The 27990-nt window shown below is 43.5% G+C and overlaps 1 protein-coding gene and 1 long non-coding RNA gene across 2 annotated transcripts in view; one reads left to right on the top strand and one right to left on the bottom strand.

Moving 5' to 3' along the window:
• LOC142251251 (vascular endothelial growth factor receptor kdr-like) overlaps positions 1 to 27990 on the top strand; it is a 337728-nt gene that overhangs the window by 103210 nt on the left and 206528 nt on the right. Inside the window, exon 2 of the mRNA XM_075323879.1 lies at positions 27741 to 27840. Within this exon, the coding sequence (XP_075179994.1) occupies positions 27741 to 27840 (100 nt within the window). The remainder of the gene's footprint in view (positions 1 to 27740; positions 27841 to 27990) is intronic.
• LOC142251252 (uncharacterized) lies at positions 19 to 27912 on the bottom strand. The gene is made up of 3 exons (XR_012725298.1): positions 27835 to 27912; positions 4236 to 4292; positions 19 to 255 (listed from the first exon to the last, which is right to left on the bottom strand). It is a non-coding gene; the product is annotated as an uncharacterized LOC142251252 (long non-coding RNA).

Here is a 27990-nt window from a genome sequence, read left to right as displayed (position 1 = left end):
CTTGGAAAACCCCTTTAGTGATCAGGACATAAATGACTAAGATCCTGGAAATGATAACAGCTCACATTCATTCCTGTAAGAGATTTACTGTTACCGCTTCTTTTTGAGTGCCTTGTATTCACCTCCTACACTTATGAGTAACAGGAAATACAATGTGGTACATTGATCTTCTTATTCTCATTTTGCCTGCTTTCAGCAACTCTGATGACCTTGGTGCTGAGTGATCTTAGCCAAAGCTCTCCACCTGGCGAAAAACTGAGAAAATTCAACTTATACAACAACATTTTATCATTAAAGAAAATAGCAGTAAATGATGGAAAATACACTCAATATAAAACTTAATGAATATTAATTTTAAATGAAGGTAAACAAATAATAAGATCCCTAAATTGCTAATTATTTAGAAATATTAGATCCACAATAGGTTGGTAAAAATCATGAATATACTATGGTGATACCAACGGTCACTTCACCCTTCTTCCTCAAGAAACTTTGTACGTAAGAAGTACTGTGGTTAACCATACTGTGGGATTGAAACATTTTTGGGTTGTCCACATTTGGGAACATTTCTTTTTTAAAATGCATATAATTTGGGCTAAACATCTTTTTTTTATTGAGTTTCATTAATATTTTTGTATCTCTTTCACCAGTGATGTCGCTGGTGAAAGCACCCGCCCCCGTCGGCTGTGTGTCACGGGCAAATCGCTGCCCGTGGCGCACAACATCGTTAGTCCCCATCACACGGACTAACCTGACTAGCGACGTTGCTGTGACCGGCAAACCGCCTCCTTTCTAAGGGGACGGTTCGTGCAGCGTCACAGCGACGTTACACGGCAGCCGTCTAATAGAAGCAGAGGGGCGGAGAACAGCCGAAGGTAAGACACGCCCACCTCGTTGCCGGAGGACGCAGGTACAGTGTTTTTTGTCGTTCCTGGGGTGTCACACGTAGCGATGTGTGCTACCACAGGGACAACGAACAACCTGCATCCTGCAACAGCAACGATATTTGGGATTAGAACGACGTGTCAACGATCAACGATAAAATGAGTAATTTTGATCGTTAGCGATCGTTCGTGCGTTTCACACGCAACGACGTCGCTAACGAGGCCAGATGTGCGTTACGAATTCCGTGACCCCAACGACATCTCGTTAGCGATGTCATTTCGTGTAAAGTTCCCTTTAGGATTCCATAAACATTGTTCTACAATCTACTGCTAATTTTTATAGTCTTTACCAAGGAGGCATTGCTCGAATTCCCCCAGAGAATATTTTAGAAACACCTCCATGGCAAATATAATAAAGAATAGCTTGTTTGGCACAATGAAGACAAGAAAAGAAAGATTAGTTGGGTCATAGCAGGTATAAAACAAAAGAAGACAATAGCCATTTTTGATATGGGGACAACTTGGGGGACAATGAGCAAGTATTACAATTGTGGGAAAACTCTTTAAATTGGACTGTATTTTTATTAAATTTATCTTTCATACCAATGACATAATTGCTTTAATGTGACAAAATGTTGCGGGAAAAAAGATATAACTAGTGATGGGCGAATATTAGTAACTATTTGTGTTTGAATTATTCATAATGAATACCAAAGTACTACTCCAGTATTTGTCACGAATAATAAACCTAATGCAAGTCAATGGAGAAATTGAGCTTTTTGCTTGTAGTGACGATGACAAATTCTGGAATAGTACTCAGTATTCGGGAAGCATTATCCGAACACGAATAGTTATTTTTCGCCCATCACTAATTATAACATTATGGTAAGTCTTTGCATAATTCAGATCCTTGCCACGGCCAATGCATCCTCCTGTATCTCTGTTTGTTTGTTAGTGGGATAGTTTCACCATGAAGGGAGATAGTCTGAGTACAATATATACTAATAGACATAATTATAATATATTATCATTTTTACCTCAAACCCTAATTCCTAATACTCTACTTTGTTTCAATTAAGTAGAGAATTAAGAATAAAGGATTGAAGTAAAAATGATAATATATTATAATTATGTCTATTAGTATATACTGTATTTGTTTCGATGAAACATTGTAACTTTGGGTTGCTTCTTTTTTTAGAGATGCCCTTGCTTAACCTTTCATTTATAAAAATCAATGGAAAACAGTAGACAGGAATACAAACTAATATACAATTGCTACATATTGCCAGCTTTGGCCTTCAGCTCGATCTTGAGTCATGGCGACTTCATGGATGAAGGCTCTGTAGTAGGATCGATCTTGTGCAACCTAGATAGGTCCAGCAGGATTTTCTCTGCTGTTATCTTGATAGGCTCAAGCCATAGGGTTGCTGGTCTTCCCCTTTGCTTTGTTCCTTCTATTTTCCCGACCATGATGTCCATTGACATGGTAATTGATCTCCTTGGCAGAAGTATTCTCAATACATCCCTTTATTAGTGTAGACTCTTCCAGTCTAGACTCTGTCTTCTTGGCCACTTAAAAACTTAACATAATATTTGAACCTTCTCCAAGTGTGTGGGTGCAACAAACATCACGATCATCAACATATCTAAAAACCAGTGACATATATCTGAATATATTAGAGAAGACCTTATCAGTGGGCAGATGACGCTTGTCGATTATCTGACTCAATGTCAAAGTCCCGTTTTCCCAGAATACCCAGTCTTCGAGCGCCTCAGGTCCCCACTTGTACACAAGATATTTATAGCAAGTAGTAATTTGTGTTTTAAAGAATTTCGCTCTTTTGATAGCCAAGACTCATCCTTCTTCCTGCTGTGAATTGAGAAGCTGTGTACATTTTTCATGCCTGCCGACCTGCTCTGGATCACTTAATGCTCTGCAGCTGATAAAGAATGTTTTATGATTGTACAAAATGTCAACTCTTCATTTGTTTTATGTCTGCAGATCAGGGGCATGAATTGTGTATGGAGAAGTGATAGATTCAAAGGGAAACTTACTCTTCATTAATCACCTGTGTGGCGGCACCTTGTTCATGTCTTATCAGCGTTTTGCCAAATTATAGCACGTTCTTTCCTCGTTAAACTTCATAGTGATTTGCATCCACTGTAATCGCTCACACACTTTGCTGTATTATGGTTCCATTTTATGCTGGGCTATAACACAGCTTCCATAGAGATTCATAAGTCCTCTATTGTACATAGACAATTATTTATGAAGCATGTTCCATCAGACCCTGAATGTATGTTCAGCACAAAATGTTCTTCCAATGGTCCACAGCTTTGATTAGCAAAACAAATATATCAGCTGTCATGATCCGCGGTTCTCTGCTCTCCAGCAGAGCCAATGTTCTGTATTATGCTCCAGGTGATGGGTTGCTTCTCAGCCTTCGGGTCCTGCGCTGGTGTGGGATGGGGCCTGTGTTCAGGCGCCTCATTCCGGGTGAGTGCTTGGCTTCATTATAGAAACTTCACCGGAACGCTGCCAGTCGTAGTTCCTTCTCTGCAGTGTGTTCTGTGGCTCCTGTGAGTTTTTTTGTTATGATTTTGCCTCCCTACTCCAGACCTTTGATACCCTTCTCTGCCCGTGCCCCTGACTCTGATGTTATCCCTCTGGCTTTTGACCTCCAGCTTGTACCCTGACCTCGGCTCAGCACACTTCCTGTGTATCTTATCTGACTTCTTGGCTTCTGACCTCTGGCTTGTTCCCTGACCCCGACTCTGCTTGCTCCCTGGGTACCTATCTGACTTCCTGGCTTCCAACCACTGGCTTGTTTGACCTCCCTGTCTTTAGTAGCTTCTAGTGACACCTAGTGGCGTATTGTCACATTAGCAAAAGAGCACTTTTTTACTTTTATTATTAGAGATGAGTGAACCCAAACAGTAAAGTTCGAGGTTTGTACCAAACATAGACTTTACAAAAAAATCTGTTCAGAGTTCGGGTGTTTTACATATGGAATCCACAAGATCGAGCATTGCTGTGCTCAGTGCTCGGCCCAGTGCGAGCCACTTGCATTGTTTGATTGGCTTGCACTGGGGATAAAATCAGTTTATATTTGATGTAGTGTGTACAAAAAAAAATAATAAAACCCTTCCTCGTTCCCACAGAAGTGATCTGTTTACTGTAAAGTTTGGGGTCCGGTCCGGCTACCTAGTGTCTGTGCAAGGACCCCAAACATGGACTTTGCAGGGAAATCCATGTAACTGTTCGGGTTCGGCCACCTATATAATGATAGAAATGTAAAAAAAAAGGAAAAAGAAAGAAAGTAAGAAATACAGCAGGATGGTTATACTTACAACCCTTCCCCGCGGCTGTAACACTGCTTCCGGGTCCGCTCATTAACTCTCAGTTACCTGCATTAAAAGGTAGTATACTATTTCAGTTGCTTAAAAAAAGGGGATATAATGGCAATTTAAAAAGACTTTAAAATAATTAGGGAATTCAACCTTTAATTTTAAAGTCAACCAACTAAATAGCAACTCAATGTTTGGAGAAAGGAAAAGAAAATAGCCCAAAGAAACTTGTAGACAATCTATAGGTGCTTTAGAATTATGCGAGTAACTGCTCACTTGTGACTGCCAGCGTTTCCTAATGTACTGTATAGACAATTACACAGTATATTGCAGATTAACAGTACAAACCTCATCAACTTAATAAAGATGGTCAATATTTTCATTGCTAATTGTGCTTTTAAAGTGAATGTACAGAGCGATCCATCTTGGGCAGTAATGTACACCATGTGCACTAAATGCTGCAGTTGACAAAATATGACGACTAACGTAGCTTTCTGTAATGGGATCTAAATAAATGGTTACCAGGTGGCCCTTCATATCTTTCCACTTACATTTTCCATACGGCAAACTCTTGAGAAATAGCTATGTCTTCAGATGACCTAATAAAGGTCTATACTTTACCTTTTCATGTTTTCTATTTAATATGACTGTTTTTAATCACATATGTTAGAGTCATCCGTGTTTATAAATTGTGAATAGGTTTTATACATTCTGTCTGCACTTTACAATGTTAGCTTGTTAAGCCATACATTGTACATTTCTATAGACATCTATCAATAATGGAGTCTACCAGGACAGCTAAGGGGATGCGAAAACAGCCTCGCAAAATCAAACTCCCGACCCATTGACTAACATGAATTCATTAAAACTCTTATGACCCCTCTTATTGCCTGGACAAGAATAGATAGTCCCTCATCGATGAAATATTGGAGACAAGCTTGGTTCATCAAGTTTTCTTACAGCATAATATCTATGGAGAATGGAAGCCTTCACCACCCATAATAAAATGGGATTAAAGTGAACCTGTAAGGTGCAGTTCTGGATATATATTGCCTTACTGTTCCTGTATCTAAACATAGAAAGAAGAAATGGAGCTTGCAAGGCGGTTTAGTGTAAAAATATCCAAAATTTATTATACAAATGTCTTATTATATTAAAATAGTATCAATCCATATAGAAAAAGTACATATGCAGTGCTAATAGAGAACAAGGTGAATTACCACACATAAATGGGAACGCAGAAGTGATAACACCCCAAGTAGACATAAATAACTGGCAAGGGCAAAGGGTCATGAATAAGCGTAAATGGCTGGCTGAAAAATATGGCGTCTCTGTCCTGGCGGGAAGCGTAATTGTATATAGCCAAATCAGCATAGATCCCTAATACAGGACAGAGATTCCAAGAACCAAGCCAACCAAGAAAAAAGTCACAAAAAATGACTAGAAAATAAATGGCGCCTCCACCCTGACCGGGCACATGAAGTTGTGCAGCCAAATCGGCACAGGTCCGTTTAAACAGGGCAGAGGTCACCAGTAACAAGCCAGTCACATACAAAAGACCCTAAAAACCCATAACTTACACATAGTTAAGAAGGGGGGTGAACACCAGAGCGTCCCACGACAGTGCAAAGAGCCTTCCTACGCGCGTTTCGCACGGATTACGTCTGCTGGCTTCATCAGGGAAGGTATACGGCAATTGCCGTTCAAGGACCTTATATCGGAAGTCGCGAGACTTCATTGGAAGACCAGGACCTGAAAAATGTGTCCCAGCCAATCGTATCCCCGCCGACGCACACGCGCACCGCGCGCCCAACGTCACACGCCCCTCAGCCGCCCAATGGGAGAGGGAGCCCGGAGCACAGCACACGTGCCCCAAGGCCACCCCCACCCAGAAAGGACGGCCAATGGGCGGGCAAGGAAGGCGAGCGGCGCGCACGGGTCACGGAGATCAGAGGGCGGGACACAGCTTCCAGCTAGAGTCCGTCAATCAGCCATCGGGTTGCTATGGCGGCGCGCACGCCAAAGCACGGCGAAAGTCCGCACCACACCCCCGGCAATCCAGTGAGGGGGGACGCGGCGGACCCCCGGGCCCAGGGGTCCGCAACATCCACCCCCACCACAGAGGACGCCGGGCAAGCAGCGAGGACAGAACACCGCGCGATGGGAGCGCGCACAGCAACCAGAGGGCGGGACAGGCTAATAGCTGGAAATGAAAAATGTGAGCAATCAATAAGTATCCTTGCCATCCCATAAATACGACCACAGAAATGAGATAACAATGGCATCAGTCATATTACATAAAAACAAGAGACAAGAGGATTATTATGCAGAGATCTTCTTAAAGTGACAGTACGTCCATGTCCTAAGGGAATCATGTGCGGACAATTTTTTCAAAAATCGATGTCAGGTCCAAGTCAGACATGTAGATCACAATGGATAATAACTAGACAAGGTCCTATGAAGGCAAGAGAATTAAATTAGAAACACTGAAAATTAATAATGGCCAAAAAGAAATCATATAAAAGAAAATTAAAAATATCCCTTAGATTAAAAAGGAAAGGAATGGTGCAGTACATGACAAGAGCCACTCATAGAAATGGGGCAAAGTTTAGAGCCTCATTAAGGCCCTTTGGTGTAACTGTGTCCAAAATGGTAATCCATTTCAGTTCACGTTGGGCCAAAAGCTTTTTGACATTTCCCCCCCTAATCCCACAGTGAATCACGTCAACACCCCTGACCATAAAGGACCTAGGGTTGCATCCATGAACCAATTTAAAGTGGCGCGGTATAGTTTTTAATTCTGCCACATTGGTCGCTGTGGTTGCCGCCCGAATGTCCCTCACATGCTCCCTTACTCTTACTCTTAATTCCCTTGATGTCATACCTATATAGATTTTGTTACAATCACATGTTGCATAATAGATGACGTTGATGGTAGTACAAGAGATATGTTCTCTTATAGGGAAACTTTTTCTCCCATCACTAGTATGGAAAGAGGAGCAGCGAGAGACATTCGGGCAGGAAACACAGCGACCACAAGGGAAGCAACCTTTGATGGGTCCAGACGAGCCAAAAGGACTACTGGTCACTGATGGTATGTAATGGCTTTTGACCAGGTAGTCCTTAAGATTTTTACATCGCCTGGCGGTCATCAAAGGTACAGGGGGCAGACGTGACTTCAAAGTGGGATCTGATTGAAGGATCGGCCAGAATTTAGTTAGAATTTCTCTCATCTCCTGCCATTTAACATTAAATGTTGAGATGAACCTTATATTTTCCACAGGCCTGATTTCACCTCTCCTCCCATGAAGCAGATCATCCCTAGACACCGATCTTGCTGTCTGATAAGCTTGTTTCAGAGTGCGATTCCCATAACCTCTGTTTTTGAACCTCACCCTCAAATCATCTGCCTGTTGTTTAAAAACGTTGTGCTGAGAGCAGAGTCGTCTCATCCTGAGATATTGACCAATTGGGATGGCACGTACAGTGGAGTCGGTATGAGCAGAGGTGGCATGGAGTAGGGAGTTAACAGACGTCGGTTTTCTATATACATCCGTCTGCAAAGCCCCAAACTCGTCTGCAGTAATTTTAATATCCAAAAACTCAACTCCACTGTCGCTAAAACTATATGTCAATTTGATGTTGTAATTATTTGTGTTGAGCTGGTCCATGAAACACCTGAGTTGAGAGATGGTACCCTGCCAGATGATAAATAGATCATCAATGTATCTCACCCACATTGACACCATGGGGGCGGCCCATGCACCTCCGTCAACAAACAAACCCCTCTCCCAGTAACCGAGGAAGAGGTTTGCGTACGAAGGCGCACAGGCCGCACCCATAGCGGTCCCCCGCCTCTGCAGATAGAATCTATCCTTAAAGACGAAGAAATTGTGGGTGAGTACATAGTCAAGAAGTTCCAGGACCAGCTCACAAGTGCGTCCATCCCAATTACTCATACCCAAGAAAAAACGAGCTGCTCTCAGGCCATCGTCGTGACCGATACACGTGTATAAAGACTCTATATCGGCCACCACCAAGAGGGTCCCTGGGTCCACATGAATCCCATCAAGTCTATTAAGAACCTCGGTCGTATCCCTAACGTAGGATGGAAGGGTCTCCACCAGAGGTTTTAAGTAATAATCAATAAACTGGCAGATGGGACTACATAACCCCTCCATCCCTGAAACGATGGGCCGACCGGGTGGATTGATGGGGTCCTTGTGGACCTTGGGCAATAAGTAAAAGGTTGGAATTTTAGGATATTTTACAAACAACCCATCAAAGACCCCCTTGGTAATAATACCTTGGTCTAAGGCATCATTGAGGATGAGGTACAATTGAGCAGAGAATGAGATCAAAGGTGAGGAGTCCAATCTACTATATGTCTCTCTGTCTCTCAGCTGCCTGTGGGCCTCCCTTTCATAAAGATCCACTGGCCAAACCACGACATTACCCCCCTTGTCTGCAGCCTTAAATATGACATCCTTCATATCGCCCAGTTCTCTCAAGGCTTTCCTTTGGACTGCAGTTAAATTATCCCGTGATCGGCGAGTGGAGATGTTACGCAGATTTTCACTAACAAGGCGAGTAAAAATCTCCACCGCCGGGCATAGAGACAAGGGGGGGAAAAGTCGCGGATCTAGGCCTCAAAGAGGTGGGAAACTTACCTGGCAGCTGAGATGGTAATTCTTCTGAGAGGTCCTCCAAAATTTGTGTCGCACTCTGTCCCATAGTAAGATCGGTGTCTCCTGTAGATGATTTAGAATGTAACTTATGAAGGATCAGCTTCCGGGAGAAAAGGTGAAGATCCTTCAAAGCTGTGAACAAATCAAAGGTGTTAGTGGGGGAAAAAGTCAAACCCTTGCTCAACACCTGTAGTTGTGCCGTTGACAAAGTATATTTCGACAGGTTAATTACCTGGGGGCCTTCGCCCAAACCAATGTCCTTAGGTCTACCGGCACCCCTCTTTTTCGGTTGACGTAATCTATTGTCCCAAGACATTTGGCTCAGATTACCCCTTCCAGATATAGTAGTACTGCCGGATAGACCACTTTCTTCGCCTGATGTACAGGAGGAGATGGAGCCTGATCTTGATCCCCCAAAACGTGGGCGTTGATATGGTTTAAATCTATCACTACCCCTCCATTTGTACATCTTATTCTGATGTCTGTCATCCAAATCTCTCTGTAGTTTCCGGATCTTAATATCTTGAACCTCTTTACTCAATTTCTCAATTTCTAAGTCAAGACCCTCATTGAACTTATTGATTGCTATTGTTGTCATATTTTTTTCTATATCAATCTGCAAAGAGTTAATGTCACCTTCTAAAGTAGAAAGGGTCTCCTTATTCAACCCAATTAAGAGTTGAAGAAATTGCTTGGAGCAGTCAGAGGCGGCAGTCTCCCATTTACTTTTGAACTCATCATTCTGAATGGGGAATGAGGGAAAGACTTGAACTCGTAGTCCCCTCGGAATTAAACCGAGTTCCACATATCTCTCCAAAAAGGTACAATTAAGCCAAATCCTAGTCCGCTTCTTGAGTAGCTCTGTCATCTTGTTGCACAAGTCCCTAGTACATGCACCATTACTTTCCAAAACCCCTGTGGGTTCACCTTTTAGCACCTCGTTAATTTTATTAAGCCACGCCTCCTCGCGGGCTTTGAAGTTCATCATTGTCCGAGACTGTGCTGTGAATAACACAAAAAAGACCATGAGACACAAAAACATTGAACCAAGGCACATCTCGCATCAAAATATCAACGCCACTCCATATGGCACATGAACATAGAAAGAAGAAATGGAGCTTGCAAGGCGGTTTAGTGTAAAAATATCCAAAATTTATTATACAAATGTCTTATTATATTAAAATAGTATCAATCCATATAGAAAAAGTACATATGCAGTGCTAATAGAGAACAAGGTGAATTACCACACATAAATGGGAACGCAGAAGTGATAACACCCCAAGTAGACATAAATAACTGGCAAGGGCAAAGGGTCATGAATAAGCGTAAATGGCTGGCTGAAAAATATGGCGTCTCTGTCCTGGCGGGAAGCGTAATTGTATATAGCCAAATCAGCATAGATCCCTAATACAGGACAGAGATTCCAAGAACCAAGCCAACCAAGAAAAAAGTCACAAAAAATGACTAGAAAATAAATGGCGCCTCCACCCTGACCGGGCACATGAAGTTGTGCAGCCAAATCGGCACAGGTCCGTTTAAACAGGGCAGAGGTCACAAGTAACAAGCCAGTCACATACAAAAGACCCTAAAAACCCATAACTTACACATAGTTAAGAAGGGGGGTGAACACCAGAGCATCCCACGACAGTGCAAAGAGCCTTCCTACGCGCGTTTCGCACGGATTACGTCTGCTGGCTTCATCAGGGAAGGTATACGGCAATTGCCGTTCAAGGACCTTATATAGGAAGTCGCGAGACTTCATTGGAAGACCAGGACCTGAAAAATGTGTCCCAGCCAATCGGATCCCCGCCGACGCACACGCGCACCGCGCGCCCAACGTCACACGCCCCTCAGCCGCCCAATGGGAGAGGGAGCCTGGAGCACAGCACACGTGCCCCAAGGCCACCCCCACCCAGAAAGGACGGCCAATGGGCGGGCAAGGAAGGCGAGCGGCGCGCACGGGTCACGGAGATCAGAGGGCGGGACACAGCTTCCAGCTAGTGTCCGTCAATCAGCCATCGGGTTGCAATGGCGGCGCGCACGCCAAAGCACGGCGAAAGTCCGCACCACACCCCCGGCAATCCAGTGAGGGGGGACGCGGCGGACCCCCGGGCCCAGGGGTCCGCAACATCCACCCCCACCACAGAGGACGCCGGGCAAGCAGCGAGGACAGAACACCGCGCGATGGGAGCGCGCACAGCAACCAGAGGGCGGGACAGGCTAATAGCTGGAAATGAAAAATGTGAGCAATCAATAAGTATCCTTGCCATCCCATAAATACGACCACAGAAATGAGATAACAATGGCATCAGTCATATTACATAAAAACAAGAGACAAGAGGATTATTATGCAGAGATCTTCTTAAAGTGACAGTACGTCCATGTCCTAAGGGAATCATGTGCGGACAATTTTTTCAAAAATCGATGTCAGGTCCAAGTCAGACATGTAGATCACAAGGGATAATAACTAGACAAGGTCCTATGAAGGCAAGAGAATTAAATTAGAAACACTGAAAATTTTCAGTGTCCGCCGCGTCCCCCCTCACTGGATTGCCGGGGGTGTGGTGCGGACTTTCGCCGTGCTTTGGCGTGCGCGCCGCCATAGCAACCCGATGGCTGATTGACGGACTCTAGCTGGAAGCTGTGTCCCGCCCTCTGATCTCCGTGACCCGTGCGCGCCGCTCGCCTTCCTTGCCCGCCCATTGGCCGTCCTTTCTGGGTGGGGGTGGCCTTGGGGCACGTGTGCTGTGCTCCGGGCTCCCTCTCCCATTGGGCGGCTGAGGGGCGTGTGACGTTGGGCGCGCGGTGCGCGTGTGCGTCGGCGGGGATCCGATTGGCTGGGACACATTTTTCAGGTCCTGGTCTTCCAATGAAGTCTCGCGACTTCCGATATAAGGTCCTTGAACGGCAATTGCCGTATACCTTCCCTGATGAAGCCAGCAGACGTAATCCGTGCGAAACGCGCGTAGGAAGGCTCTTTGCACTGTCGTGGGACGCTCTGGTGTTCACCCCCCTTCTTAACTATGTGTAAGTTATGGGTTTTTAGGGTCTTTTGTATGTGACTGGCTTGTTACTGGTGACCTCTGCCCTGTTTAAACGGACCTGTGCCGAATTGGCTGCACAACTTCATGTGCCCGGTCAGGGTGGAGGCGCCATTTATTTTCTAGTCATTTTTTGTGACTTTTTTCTTGGTTGGCTTGGTTCTTGGAATCTCTGTCCTGTATTAGGGATCTATGCTGATTTGGCTATATACAATTACGCTTCCCGCCAGGACAGAGACGCCATATTTTTCAGCCAGCCATTTACGCTTATTCATGACCCTTTGCCCTTGCCAGTTATTTATGTCTACTTGGGGTGTTATCACTTCTGCGTTCCCATTTATGTGTGATAATTCACCTTGTTCTCTATTAGCACTGCATATGTACTTTTTCTATATGGATTGATACTATTTTAATATAATAAGACATTTGTATAATAAATTTTGGATATTTTTACACTAAACCGCCTTGCAAGCTCCATTTCTTCTTTCTATGTTCATGTGCCATATGGAGTGGCGTTGATATTTTGATGCGAGATGTGCCTTGGTTCAATGTTTTTGTGTCTCATGGTCTTTTTTGTGTTATTCACAGCACAGTCTCGGACAATGATGAACTTCAAAGCCCGCGAGGAGGCGTGGCTTAATAAAATTAACGAGGTGCTAAAAGGTGAACCCACAGGGGTTTTGGAAAGTAATGGTGCATGTACTAGGGACTTGTGCAACAAGATGACAGAGCTACTCAAGAAGCGGACTAGGATTTGGCTTAATTGTACCTTTTTGGAGAGATATGTGGAACTCGGTTTAATTCCGAGGGGACTACGAGTTCAAGTCTTTCCCTCGTTCCCCATTCAGAATGATGAGTTCAAAAGTAAATGGGAGACTGCCGTCTCTGACTGCTCCAAGCAATTTCTTCAACTCTTAATTGGGTTGAATAAGGAGACCCTTTCTACTTTAGAAGGTGACATTAACTCTTTGCAGATTGATATAGAAAAAAATATGACAACAATAGCAATCAATAAGTTCAATGAGGGTCTTGACTTAGAAATTGAGAAATTGAGTAAAGAGGTTCAAGATATTAAGATCCGGAAACTACAGAGAGATTTGGATGACAGACGTCAGAATAAGATGTACAAATGGAGGGGTAGTGATAGATTTAAACCATATCAACGCCCACGTTTTGGGGGATCAAGATCAGGCTCCATCTCCTCCTGTACATCAGGCGAAGAAAGTGGTCTATCCGGCAGTACTACTATATCTGGAAGGGGTAATCTGAGCCAAATGTCTTGGGACAATAGATTACGTCAACCCAAAAAGAGGGGTGCCGGTAGACCTAAGGACATTGGTTTGGGCGAAGGCCCCCAGGTAATTAACCTGTCGAAATATACTTTGTCAACGGCACAACTACAGGTGTTGAGCAAGGGTTTGACTTTTTCCCCCACTAACACCTTTGATTTGTTCACAGCTTTGAAGGATCTTCACCTTTTCTCCCGGAAGCTGATCCTTCATAAGTTACATTCTAAATCATCTACAGGAGACACCGATCTTACTATGGGACAGAGTGCGACACAAATTTTGGAGGACCTCTCAGAAGAATTACCATCTCAGCTGCCAGGTAAGTTTCCCACCTCTTTGAGGCCTAGATCCGCGACTTTCCCCCCCTTGTCTCTATGCCCGGCGGTGGAGATTTTTACTCGCCTTGTTAGTGAAAATCTGCGTAACATCTCCACTCGCCGATCACGGGATAATTTAACTGCAGTCCAAAGGAAAGCCTTGAGAGAACTGGGCGATATGAAGGATGTCATATTTAAGGCTGCAGACAAGGGGGGTAATGTCGTGGTTTGGCCAGTGGATCTTTATGAAAGGGAGGCCCACAGGCAGCTGAGAGACAGAGAGACATATAGTAGATTGGACTCCTCACCTTTGATCTCATTCTCTGCTCAATTGTACCTCATCCTCAATGATGCCTTAGACCAAGGTATTATTACCAAGGGGGTCTTTGATGGGTTGTTTGTAAAATATCCTAAAATTCCAACCTTTTACTTATTGCCCAAGGTCCACAAGGACCCCATCAATCCACCCGGTCGGCCCATCGTTTCAGGGATGGAGGGGTTATGTAGTCCCATCTGCCAGTTTATTGATTATTACTTAAAACCTCTGGTGGAGACCCTTCCATCCTACGTTAGGGATACGACCGAGGTTCTTAATAGACTTGATGGGATTCATGTGGACCCAGGGACCCTCTTGGTGGTGGCCGATATAGAGTCTTTATACACGTGTATCGGTCACGACGATGGCCTGAGAGCAGCTCGTTTTTTCTTGGGTATGAGTAATTGGGATGGACGCACTTGTGAGCTGGTCCTGGAACTTCTTGACTATGTACTCACCCACAATTTCTTCGTCTTTAAGGATAGATTCTATCTGCAGAGGCGGGGGACCGCTATGGGCGCGGCCTGTGCGCCTTCGTACGCAAACCTCTTCCTCGGTTACTGGGAGAGGGGTTTGTTTGTTGACGGAGGTGCATGGGCCGCCCCCATGGTGTCAATGTGGGTGAGATACATTGATGATCTATTTATCATCTGGCAGGGTACCATCTCTCAACTCAGGTGTTTCATGGACCAGCTCAACACAAATAATTACAACATCAAATTGACATATAGTTTTAGCGACAGTGGAGTTGAGTTTTTGGATATTAAAATTACTGCAGACGAGTTTGGGGCTTTGCAGACGGATGTATATAGAAAACCGACGTCTGTTAACTCCCTACTCCATGCCACCTCTGCTCATACCGACTCCACTGTACGTGCCATCCCAATTGGTCAATATCTCAGGATGAGACGACTCTGCTCTCAGGACAACGTTTTTAAACAACAGGCAGATGATTTGAGGGTGAGGTTCAAAAACAGAGGTTATGGGAATCGCACTCTGAAACAAGCTTATCAGACAGCAAGATCGGTGTCTAGGGATGATCTGCTTCATGGGAGGAGAGGTGAAATCAGGCCTGTGGAAAATATAAGGTTCATCTCAACATTTAATGTTAAATGGCAGGAGATGAGAGAAATTCTAACTAAATTCTGGCCGATCCTTCAATCAGATCCCACTTTGAAGTCACGTCTGCCCCCTGTACCTTTGATGACCGCCAGGCGATGTAAAAATCTTAAGGACTACCTGGTCAAAAGCCATTACATACCATCAGTGACCAGTAGTCCTTTTGGCTCGTCTGGACCCATCAAAGGTTGCTTCCCTTGTGGTCGCTGTGTTTCCTGCCCGAATGTCTCTCGCTGCTCCTCTTTCCATACTAGTGATGGGAGAAAAAGTTTCCCTATAAGAGAACATATCTCTTGTACTACCATCAACGTCATCTATTATGCAACATGTGATTGTAACAAAATCTATATAGGTATGACATCAAGGGAATGAAGAGTAAGAGTAAGGGAGCATGTGAGGGACATTCGGGCGGCAACCACAGCGACCAATGTGGCAGAATTAAAAACTATACCGCGCCACTTTAAATTGGTTCATGGATGCAACCCTAGGTCCTTTATGGTCAGGGGTGTTGACGTGATTCACTGTGGGATTAGGGGGGGAAATGTCAAAAAGCTTTTGGCCCAACGTGAACTGAAATGGATTACCATTTTGGACACAGTTACACCAAAGGGCCTTAATGAGGCTCTAAACTTTGCCCCATTTCTATGAGTGTCTCTTGTCATGTACTGCACCATTCCTTTCCTTTTTAATCTAAGGGATATTTTTAATTTTCTTTTATATGGTTTCTTTTTGGCCCCATTATTAATTTTCAGTGTTTCTAATTTAATTCTCTTGCCTTCATAGGACCTTGTCTAGTTATTATCCATTGTGATCTACATGTCTGACTTGGACCTGACATCGATTTTTGAAAAAATTGTCCGCACATGATTCCCTTAGGACATGGACGTACTGTCACTTTAAGAAGATCTCTGCATAATAATCCTCTTGTCTCTTGTTTTTATGTAATATGACTGATGCCATTGTTATCTCATTTCTGTGGTCGTATTTATGGGATGGCAAGGATACTTATTGATTGCTCACATTTTTCATTTCCAGCTATTAGCCTGTCCCGCCCTCTGGTTGCTGTGCGCGCTCCCATCGCGCGGTGTTCTGTCCTCGCTGCTTGCCCGGCGTCCTCTGTGGTGGGGGTGGATGTTGCGGACCCCTGGGCCCGGGGGTCCGCCGCGTCCCCCCTCACTGGATTGCCGGGGGTGTGGTGCGGACTTTCGCCGTGCTTTGGCGTGCGCGCCGCCATAGCAACCCGATGGCTGATTGACGGACTCTAGCTGGAAGCTGTGTCCCGCCCTCTGATCTCCGTGACCCGTGCGCGCCGCTCGCCTTCCTTGCCCGCCCATTGGCCGTCCTTTCTGGGTGGGGGTGGCCTTGGGGCACGTGTGCTGTGCTCCGGGCTCCCTCTCCCATTGGGCGGCTGAGGGGCGTGTGACGTTGGGCGCGCGGTGCGCGTGTGCGTCGGCGGGGATCCGATTGGCTGGGACACATTTTTCAGGTCCTGGTCTTCCAATGAAGTCTCGCGACTTCCGATATAAGGTCCTTGAACGGCAATTGCCGTATACCTTCCCTGATGAAGCCAGCAGACGTAATCCGTGCGAAACGCGCGTAGGAAGGCTCTTTGCACTGTCGTGGGACGCTCTGGTGTTCACCCCCCTTCTTAACTATGTGTAAGTTATGGGTTTTTAGGGTCTTTTGTATGTGACTGGCTTGTTACTGGTGACCTCTACCCTGTTTAAACGGACCTGTGCCGATTTGGCTGCACAACTTCATGTGCCCGGTCAGGGTGGAGGCGCCATTTATTTTCTAGTCATTTTTTGTGACTTTTTTCTTGGTTGGCTTGGTTCTTGGAATCTCTGTCCTGTATTATGGATCTATGCTGATTTGGCTATATACAATTACGCTTCCCGCCAGGACAGAGACGCCATATTTTTCAGCCAGCCATTTACGCTTATTCATGACCCTTTGCCCTTGCCAGTTATTTATGTCTACTTGGGGTGTTATCACTTCTGCGTTCCCATTTATGTGTGGTAATTCACCTTGTTCTCTATTAGCACTGCATATGTACTTTTTCTATATGGATTGATACTATTTTAATATAATAAGACATTTGTATAATAAATTTTGGATATTTTTACACTAAACCGCCTTGCAAGCTCCATTTCTTCTTTCTATGTTCATGTGCCATATGGAGTGGCGTTGATATTTTGATGCGAGATGTGCCTTGGTTCAATGTTTTTGTGTCTCATGTTCCTGTATCTAGCAGCATAGATAAAGAGATCTTTAGAATTAGTATTCATAAAGATCCCATATGATATGCTAATGAGACCAGGGACTAGTTGAAAGGGCGTTACTTCCCTTGGCTAGTCATCCCCCCTAGCATGTAAGCACATCCCTGTGGGCGTGCTAACGTGCTTATGAATGCGCAGCGTCAGAGGATGGTTGCGCTCACCTCTCCAGCGCGTCCGATTCCTAGATTTCGACTCAGTGTGCATAATCCCAGACTTTCAGTCATGCGCACTATGAAAGCGGGTGTACATGTCCTGACTTCAAACTCATGTAGTGCGCATGACCCAAACTCTGGGATCATGCGCACTGAGACGAAGACCAACATCAGACTTGTTGGCAGCAGAGAGCGGTGAGATCGACCATGCCTTCAATGCTGCACATTCATTAGCATGTTAGCATGCCCACAGGGGTGTGATTACATGTTCAGGAGGCCGACTAGCCAGGGGAACTAACGCCCTTGTGACTAGTTGCTGGCCTCATTAGCATATCATATGGGATCTTTAGAAATAGTTTTTCTAAAGATCTCTTTATCAATGCTACTAGATACAGGGACAGTTAGGCAGGGATTAGCAATATACACCCAGAACTGCTCGTGATTCTGGGTGCATATTGCACCTGACAGGTTCCCTTTAAGCCACCAAAGATGTCACCTTTTCTCATTTTGGTTTTCAGCAGCTGATGTGTATCTGACTGTATTGTGCATATGATCTTGATTTGAAACTTCTACAGGCTTTTCAGTCCTTAGGTATTCCAAACTTTGTTATTGGGCATACACTATTTTTTTAATATACTGTACATATCAACAGTGAAGGAGAAAAAGTGACTATGCCAAATATTCCTTATGATTTAAGGAGAAAATGTAAATATGGCAATAATCCGATAAATATTCTTTATGATTCAGAAGCAACGAGACATATTAAGATGACAATTTTCAGCAAACACCCCCACTGATCCAGAGAAAGGGTCACGGAGACATCCTATTGAAATGCAGCTCTATTTCTCAAAAACCTCTAATGCACCCCATGAGAACAGAGCCCCATTCCTATAGGGCAAGGGTCGGGAACCTTTTTGGTTGAGAGAGCCATGAACTCCACATATTTTAAAATGTAATTCCGTGAGAGTCATACTCACCAGGGGGGAGCGGCGGTGGTGGAGCGGCTCAGAAGGTCCCAGGAGGCAGGGTAGGCGATGCTGCGAGCACGGAGGTGCGGGTGTCGCGGCCCAAAAAGGGTCAGTATGTGGAGGGTCAGCGATACTGCTGCGAGTTTGTGGGGTGTTGCGGTGACAAGAAATATTGATCTGCCGACAGGCTCCTTTGAATCTCTCGCAGTTGACAAGATCGACTTCAAGAAAATGGCTTCAGCGCATGCGCAGATCAACACGATGGACTTCAAGAAAATGGCCGTGAAGTCCAATCTGTGCACACACTGCCTCCACGGCCATTTTTTTAAATCGATCTTGTCAACTGCAGGAGATTCAAAGCAGCTCACAGTCCACCAGCTACTGCGAGCTCGCTGCCGCAACACCCCATGAGCCCGCAGTATCACCGTCCCTGCGCCACCACTGCAGCCCCGGTAAGCCATATGCGGTTTATAAGATGCACCCCCATTTTCCCCCAGTTTTGGAGGAAAAAATGTGCGTCTTACAAACCGGAAAATACAGTATTTTTTTTATTTAAGATTTGTCTGCGAGCCAAATGCAGCAATCAAAAGAGCCACATCTGGCTCACGATGAGCCATAGGTTGCCGACCTCTGCTATAGGTCATTTCTGGTCTCTACTTTCTTATTGATTCTTTGGGTAGTGGATAAATTTAAATTTTGTGAATAACGTTTTAATTTTTAAATTATAGAGGAAAAAATGCATATCGAGTATGAACTAGACATCAAGCAAATCTGTAGATCTTTTTCCTTTCATCCATAAAGGGTTAACATCATTTTCAGTAAATGCTGATTTTCCCAACCACACAGGAGTCACCGTGCTCTATTGTATGGGTTGGAGTAATGACCATGTCTGTTTCCTGCTCCCACTAAATATTGTACCTGAGAGAACAATTCGGGCCCCGCTGGGGGCCAAGGGCGACCTCTTTTACTCCAGTCAATAGTTACAAGGACTGGGAGGGAACGGCTGGCCTGGAATGTTTATATCACAGGCTCACGATAAAAGCACTTTAATTATATCTACAGAATACATATTTACGTTAGATTGAAGCCAGTTTGTTGTCTTTTCCTCAGAACTGAGACTAATGTTTTCTTGAAGTGTGAGTTGATAGGAGCCGACATTATAATGCTGTAAACGTCACATACCATGTGTGTGATGAAAGCTTTTTTACACACACTTAGCCGCGCGTTGCCAACCTTTGGACTCTGGCAAATAATTCTTTTTTAATAATTCTGCTACAAGCCAAATTCCCCGACTAGTCTAAATGGTCAAGGGTTAACGGGTTTGCCGAAATTATGCAAAAAGCTTTGAAATAGTTGCTCTGTATCACCACTTCATACAACGTTTAAGACTTGGTCTGTACATTGTGGATATATTTTCTGTCTCGGGATTGTGCTTATAGAGCTTGATTTTTGTAAATAGCCCCATATACGTTAGACCGCTGCTGGTCATCTCTCCCATGGACTAGACATTGAGGGTTCAGATCAGCCCTCTTGTGTTGTCTATGGCAAAACCGACAGACATCTCTGCCAGGGACTTACCTTAGCAGTCTGAAAGTGGGCAAGCGATCAACATCTCCCTCAACAATCAGTTGGCTGTTGCCCGCATTTGAGTGTCAGGTGGAGTCATCAATAACGACGTGTGCTGTTGACCTTAGACTAATGTGTATGGGTGCTTTAAACATACATACATGTCATAGGTTCAGTTACCCAGAAAGCTAACCTTTAGAGACCTTATTCAGCTAAAGTCTTATAGTTTTTTTCACAATAAATTTGCCACTTTTAGCTTTCCTATGCCATTTTCTCCCAGCACCAACAAAGTGGATGTCACTGGGCCGGGCCGGGGCTTGGTCACCCACGCTAATGAATTTTCATGACAAGCAGTGGCGTTCCTTAAAAAGGATGTTTTTGATAAATAGAGGCACCAATATGTTTTTAGACTATGAAAGTCAACTGGAAGGGGCACTTTGCACACTACGACATCGCAAGCTGATGCTGCGATGCCGAGCGCGATAGTGTCCGCCCCCGTCGCAACTGCGATATCCTTGTGATAGCTGCCGTAGCGAACATTATCGCTATGGCAGCTTCACATGCACTCACCTGCCCTGTGACATCGCTCTGGCTGGCGACCCGCCTCCTTATTAAGGGGGCGGGTCGTATGGCGTCACTGCGACGTCACACGGCAGGCGGCCAATAGGAGCGGAGGGGAGGAGATGAGCGGGATGTAAACATCCCGCCCACCTCCTTCCTTCCGCATATCCTACGGAAGCCGCAGTGACGCCGGTAGGAGATGTTCCTCGCTCCTGCGGCTTCACACACAGCGATGTGTGCTGCCGCATGAACGAGGAACAACATCGGACCGTCACGTCAGCGTAATCATGGATTACGCCGACGCTGCACCGATGATACGATTACGACGCTTTTGCGCTAGTTAATCGTATCATCGAGCCTTTACACACTACGATGTCGCATGCGATGCCGGAAGTACGTCATTTTCAATTTGACCCCACCGACATCGCACCTGCGATGTCGTAGTGTGCAAAGCCCGCTGAAGACTTGGAGCCAACCAAACATGGGCAGAAAGTGAACCTATTTGACCTTTTTAGTTCTCAACCTTATAATATAAAAGGCAACTTCACAAATATAATGATAGGAAATGATAAATATTTTTACAAATATTGTGCACAGAGCTCCTATACAAACCTATATGTTTCTATGGAAGAAAAGAACAAACAAACCCCGAGTTCCATGAACAGTAGTACAATAATGTGGATCAAACCACACTCATGGTTTGTTTTGATCCATGAACCAACAGGGCTCCACATAGAAACCATTTACACATAGGTGTATGGTGTGATCAACCAAATTTGGGGGACTTTGCACAAACTTACTTTTTTGTTTTACTTTTTTTAACTCATAGCCCTGATCTGCTGTGTAGCCTGACATGATAATACTCAGGACGCTGACATGAGAAGTCTGGTCAGTCAGAATTTGACAAGTCAATTGTTTATTGTAGTCTTAGGCTATGTGTCCACGGTAGAATGTACCTGCGGATTTTTCTGCATGAAAATCCGCGACTTTCGCGGCAAATCCGCACCTTATTTTTGCTGCGGATTTGCCGCGGATTTACCGCGGATTACCGCGAATTTGCCGCGGATTTTGATGCGGATTTTTTTTTTCTCCCCATTCTATACCCAAAGTCCGCACCAAAATCCGCAACAATAATTGACATGCTGCAGATTTTTCCGGATCAAAATCCGCGGCAAATCCGCCGCGGAAAAATCCGCAGCATGGACACAGCATTTCCAAAATGCCATTGAAATGGCTTGGAAGTGCCGCTGCTGCAGATTTTCGGAAAATCCGCGGTAAATCCGCGGCAAATCCGCGGCAAAATCCGCGGTAAATCCGCAGCGTGGGCACATAGCCTTATGTTCGTGGTCAGCTTAAAATTCAAATGTAAATTTGTAATTTATCCATTGTCTGTTGGTAGATTAGGTAGGCCTTGTAAGATGGAGGTCAGTACTGAAAGGTAAACCATTTCTTACAGCTAAATACTGTATATAACACTTTGCTAAAACATTTCTAACATTGTTGCCAGGAAAAGATGAATGGGGCAATTGCGGTAGGACATTGTTTTGGACTATATATTTGTATATACACTTTAACATTATGCACTGAGCATTATTCTACAGGGTAATAGTTTAGACAGAAGTTTATAATGGCTTTTACTGTGTAATGTGGAACTTTTTTCCCATTCAATAAATTATTTCGATCTGTAAGTAAACCTTGAGCTACGATCACATACCAAGTTCTGCCGAAGAGTAAAATATCCAAATTCATTATATTTCAAAATACTTTAATTCTGATCTTTCAAAAAACAATCCTAGTTTAAAAGTCAAAAAAATTACTTCCCTTTTTATGATATATTTGAATCACCTTGCAGTATGGGCAGTAAATTAAAAATTAAATGCCCGTTGATGGTGGCTTCACTTTGGAACCATACAACTGTGTCATAGCTTGACGTAGGTATATTACGAGAAATGTTGCTATACTTAACCTTGTGAGGTAGTCATTTTTAGATATGAGGGTATAAAAGTAAAGTATTCAAAAATGTGTTCCTTTTCTGCCTATTCCTGGTGTGGTATGTCTATTTTCTCATGAATTTGGGAGCAATGTGGTTTGCTCCAGTGTAATAAGCACCCTATCTCTTGTTTGCCACATAAATTTGAGGTTGATCAACCCAACATTTGTATATTGTGAACATCTGTACAGCATGAGTATTGTTGGGGTCACTTGGATTCACCAGAGATTAATATTTTTAAAAACCATGCTCCATATCTACAGAATATGGATATGCATAGAGTACCTTATTTTCTAGTTTGTTAGATGCCCTTTTCCCCCCAAAACTGTGGGGAAAATGGGGGTGCGTCTTACAAACCGCATATGGCTTACCGTATGGCTTACCAGAGCAGCAGTGGTGGCACAGGGTGGGCGATAGGGAGAGCTCGGAGGGGGTGTCACTGCCAGGGAGCAGCTCAGGAGGGTTAGTGTGCGGCAGCGGAGGGTCGGCGATACTTCGGGCTCATGGGGTGTCACAGTGGCGGGCGCCATTGATCTACAGACTGCTTTAACTCACTGGTGGTTGACATGATGGACTTCAAGAAAATGGCCGTGTAGACCAATCTGCGCATGTGCCAGCTCTTCGGCCATTTTCTTGAAGTCTATCGCGTCAACGGCCAGCGATTTAATGGAGCCCACAGTCTGCCGGCAGATCAATGGCGCTCAACACCGCAACACCCCATGAGCCTGCAGTATCGCTGACCCTCCGCTGCTGCACACTGACCCTCTTAAGTGTCGACACCCCCTCCTCGTGCATCTTATAAAATGAAACATATGGTATATTATCAATGAGGAGGACTAGGCGTCTCCTGCAAAATCTTTGGGGCCTTGTTCTATTGGGGGTACATTATTATATCAGGGGGCACATCGGTGAATATTCTCATGTTCTAGTAGATATGTCCAACCCTGCGTCTTATACAGTTGATCCACTAGTCATCAATTTTGGCATAAGATTGAACATATTGTTTTAGAAAAAGAATATTATCATTGCATAAATAAGTGTAAAATTGTGTTGAATCTTATCACCCTCTACTGTAATTGTAAGATAATTTAGGCACCCTGTGGGGGAAAACAGGCAGACGAGTAATGTTTTTATGTGTGGTACTGGACAATGTCTTTTACTGTAACTGTGGACAGTAAAAACATAAACACACTGAGCCTGGATAATGTTTTTAGCTGTATATTATACTGATATCAGTCTGCACAATTTAATTACACCACAGATGTCTCAAGTGATATAATGTCATAGCAAAGGAACAGCTTCATATCACTAAATGTCAACTTCCCCAAAAAACGCATCTATTGTTCTTCAGAATTCTATGTAATGTGTAATTTTCTGACTAATCTGATGTTATTGAAATGTTATGAGTGATGATAAAGTTTTACAACAATTCTAACCACGGACAATTATTTATTCTATTGAAATATTTTTATTATGCTAATTTTAAAAGAAGATACAATCCATACAAAATAAATTTAAGAATAGCATTATACTTTAGTGATGGGCGAATAGTAACTATTCGTGTTCAGATTATTTGTAATGAATCCGAAAGTACTATTCCGGTATTCATCAAGAATAATGAACCTAATGCAAGTCAATGGAGAGACAGAGCATTTTTCTTGCGGTGACGAATACTGGAATGGTATTCGGTAAGTATTTTCCAAACACGAATAGTTACTATTCACCAATCTCTAATTATAATCAATCATCAAGAGAAGGAAAAACTTAATAACCAATAACAACAAATAAGAAATGAGCACTCTAAAAGAAATATTGATAATTGAACCTAATTGACCAGACAGAAAAATGGATCCAATACTAGAGAGCAGCCAAATTTATATTCCATAAGCTGCATCTTGTCATCATTTTTCTTTAATTTTTATGCAAAAACTATTTCAGAAAGGCTGAATTTGCCCTTCAAAAAAAGGAATCAAAATTGATGGACGAATGATCAACAATCTTAAGGCTTAAAGCACCTGCCCCCGTCGGTTGTGCGTCACGGGCAAACCGCTGCCCGTGGCGCACAACATCGCTAGGACCCGTCACACATACTTACCTGCCTAGCGACGTCGCTGTGGCCGGCGAACCGCCTCCTTTCTAAGGGGGCGGTTCGTGCGGCGTCACAGCGGCGTCACTAAGCGGCCGCCCAATATAAGCGGAGGGGCGGAGATGAGCAGATGAACATCCCGCCCACCTCCTTCCTTCCTCATTGCGGGCAGCCGCAGGTACGGTGATGTTCCTCGTTCCTGCGGTGTCACACATAGCGATGTATGCTGCCGCAGAAACGATGAACAACCTGCGTCCTGCAACAGCAACGACATTTGGAATTAGAACGACGTGTCAACGATCAACGATTAGGTGAGTAATTTTGAACGTTAACGGTCGTTTGTGCATTTCACACGCAACAACGTCGCTAACGAGGCCGGATGTGCGTCACGAAATCCGTGACCCCAACGACATCTCGTTAGTGATGTTGTTGCGTTTAAAGCCCCCTTTAAACATGCAGATGATACAACATTGATATGGTAGCAACAAGCGTAGTTGGAATGATGGACTAATTACGGAGTGTCAAGATATAAAGCCCAAACATGGGACTCCTACTCGATACATGTAATATATTAAATCCTGAATTGAGACGCAGTCTATGTAGCTTCTTTTCCTTGTTGTGAATCAGGTCAGAAGGGTTCATAGTTTGTGCTACGATACAAAGAAGACAAAGATATTGATTACTGTCAGCTATGACCAGGAGACATTTCAGGTGGATGGTGATGAACTGGAAGTTGTAAAGGACTTCAACCTACTCAGATCAATGATCACTCAAGATACAGCAATGACAGTGGAAGTCAATAGGAGAATAGCTATAGGCAAATCAACAATGAAGTCACTGGACAAGGTCTTCAAATCGAGGAACATTTCACTGGCATTGAAAATACTGCTCATATATAGTTTGGTCTTTTCTGTGGTAGCATACGATTGCAATACCTAGATGATAAAGAAGAACATTCAACACCTTCTTTACATGGTGCTAGAGAAGGATGTCATCGATACCATGGGTGGCAAAAAGAAGAAACAAATCAATTTTGGAACAAATAAAGCCACACAAATCAGTCGATACAAGGAACACCAAACTATGACTCGTCTACTTTGGGGACATCATACAAAGAGAGCAATCACTGGAGAAGGACATCATGGAGGAACACGGTGAAGAGAAATGCCAGCAATCCAATGACTTAATGTTATCAAAATAACATCAGAGAAGACCCTGGTGGACCTATCTAGACTTTCAAAAGATCGGTCTTCCTACAGATTGTTCAACCATCAAGTCGCCATGGCTCAATGTGAAGCCAAAAAACGATAAAAAAAAAAGAGAAAAGAAAAGAAAAATGCAAAAGAACCTTTCTCCATAGATTACTTCTGGATGCAAACACCCAATACATGCGTAGAAGATCTGCCTCCACTGCCCCACATTTGCAACATCCATGAGATTCCAGATTCCAAATACTGAATGTATCATGGGTGAATAAATGTTTTATAAAAAAAAAAAAAGCTCTTGTGTCTCCCAAATATTTACGTGGAAAATTAATTAAGTGTACCATTTTTACATTTTCCCAGAGGGGACACAATATTGTAAAGTAACCCACTTAGATGATGCCATAACCTTCTCCCATGGTTTAAATCATCCACATCGTAACTGGATAATTCTTAAGCTTAGCATAGTTTAATTGCTCTACTATTACGACTTGAAAAATATTATCAGTGTTAGAGATCACTTAAGTAAGATGAAGGCGAGGTGGACAATTATACATCTGCATATATGAAAAGCATAGATAGGGTGCCAATAGAGATGAGTGGATCGCTTTGCCCAACCAATTTTCCTGAGCTTCTGGGAGTTTAAGCTCACCAGTCCTGGCTATTTTTAAGATGAGCCAGAAATCCCGGAGGGTGAGAACATTTAAACAGCTCCTGGCCACAACCAAAGAGCACTGACCAGGAACTTGAACCGTGATTGCAGAAAGCAATCCACTCATCTCTAGTTGCCTTTCCCTGGCAGCATTCGGGGACCCCACTCTATAACTTTATGTGGTCTGCCACTTCGCGGCCAGTTTATAGTTCTTCCTAAACAATTCCACTTTTCACTGATCATAAAATGTTTAGGAGGGAATAAACTTCATGGACTTACTTGTCACGATGGTGGCATACGATTACTGTACTAAGGTCAAAACTAAAACGACTTACTCTATCAAAAATGTTTGTAAAGGCAGACGCCATGTCGGTAGGCTGGATTTTACATACCTTTGGCAGTGGAACTTAATAAATACCCTGATTTTAATATTATGTGTCATTAATAAGGTCAAATTGGGTATTTTTTTTATCAACGCCAATGAAATAGACCTTGTTTGCAACCGATTGGAAAATATTGGCAATATTTTCAAATTGTGCAGTCCTTAGGTGGTTCTGTAGTATTAAGCAATATTATTGTTCCATTGCCTGTCCTCACCTGTAGGGTTTTTTAACATTAGTGAAGTCCTACTTAATTGGGTCACAAATAATTTATGGTATAGATGTTTCCAAAAATACCACTCAACAGATTTAATTGAGCAAAAAAACATGTTCCTGTTGGCCTTTAAGCCATCAATTAGAAACCAACAATGAAAAAGAAAGTTTTAGTACGGAAATTAATAGATATATGACTTAAGACATTGTTCTTATGATTAAAAGTAGAGTCTATCAAAAAAAAAAGTCATAAAACATCACAATCAAATGACACCTACCTGCTGCCAAAATCAGTAAATAAATGTGCTCTAATTTCTGGGTGTGTGGGACAGTATGCTTAGCTCCAACATAAAAGTGGTTGCATAACTTAAACACGGAGAAGAAAAGATTCTTCAGCTGCAAAAACATGTGTAAGGACTTGACAAATGTCTCTCCAGACAGAACAATCGAAGCGCGTTTACCAGGAAATGCCTTCATAATGTTCTGGACGATAATCTAACTCCTCATTTATCGTTTAGTTTAGTTAAAATTTGGGAGTTTCTTAGTCAAAATATGCTTAAAGACCCAATTTCTGTAATTTTTAATTGAGATTTCAGGGTCAAATGATCTGGAATGTTAAATATTTGTGCTGTGTGCAGATTTATCATTTATATTGTTGTAGTATTAAGTGTCTTTTCTTTTTATTGTAGAGCATCACATAGAAAGTGAAGTACTTTCCAAGCTTGAACTAACCCCCTCCAGTGAATATCTGGAAATCAAAGTGAGACGAAACCAAACTTTTACCTGCAGGTAAGACTATGACGGGCACTGTCAGACTGTTGTGTAATGCCAATGTCACGGTGGTTCCAGGTAATTCTTTAGTAATCCTTATGAGATGCAGTGACACATCCAGGTGCCTCCCTTTTTATACACTGCTATGAGATTTATTGTAAAGTGACC

Source organism: Anomaloglossus baeobatrachus, chromosome 9 (genome assembly GCF_048569485.1).
Source record: "Anomaloglossus baeobatrachus isolate aAnoBae1 chromosome 9, aAnoBae1.hap1, whole genome shotgun sequence".
NCBI lineage: Eukaryota > Metazoa > Chordata > Amphibia > Anura > Aromobatidae > Anomaloglossus > Anomaloglossus baeobatrachus.
This window is presented reverse-complemented; position numbering and strand designations above follow the sequence as displayed.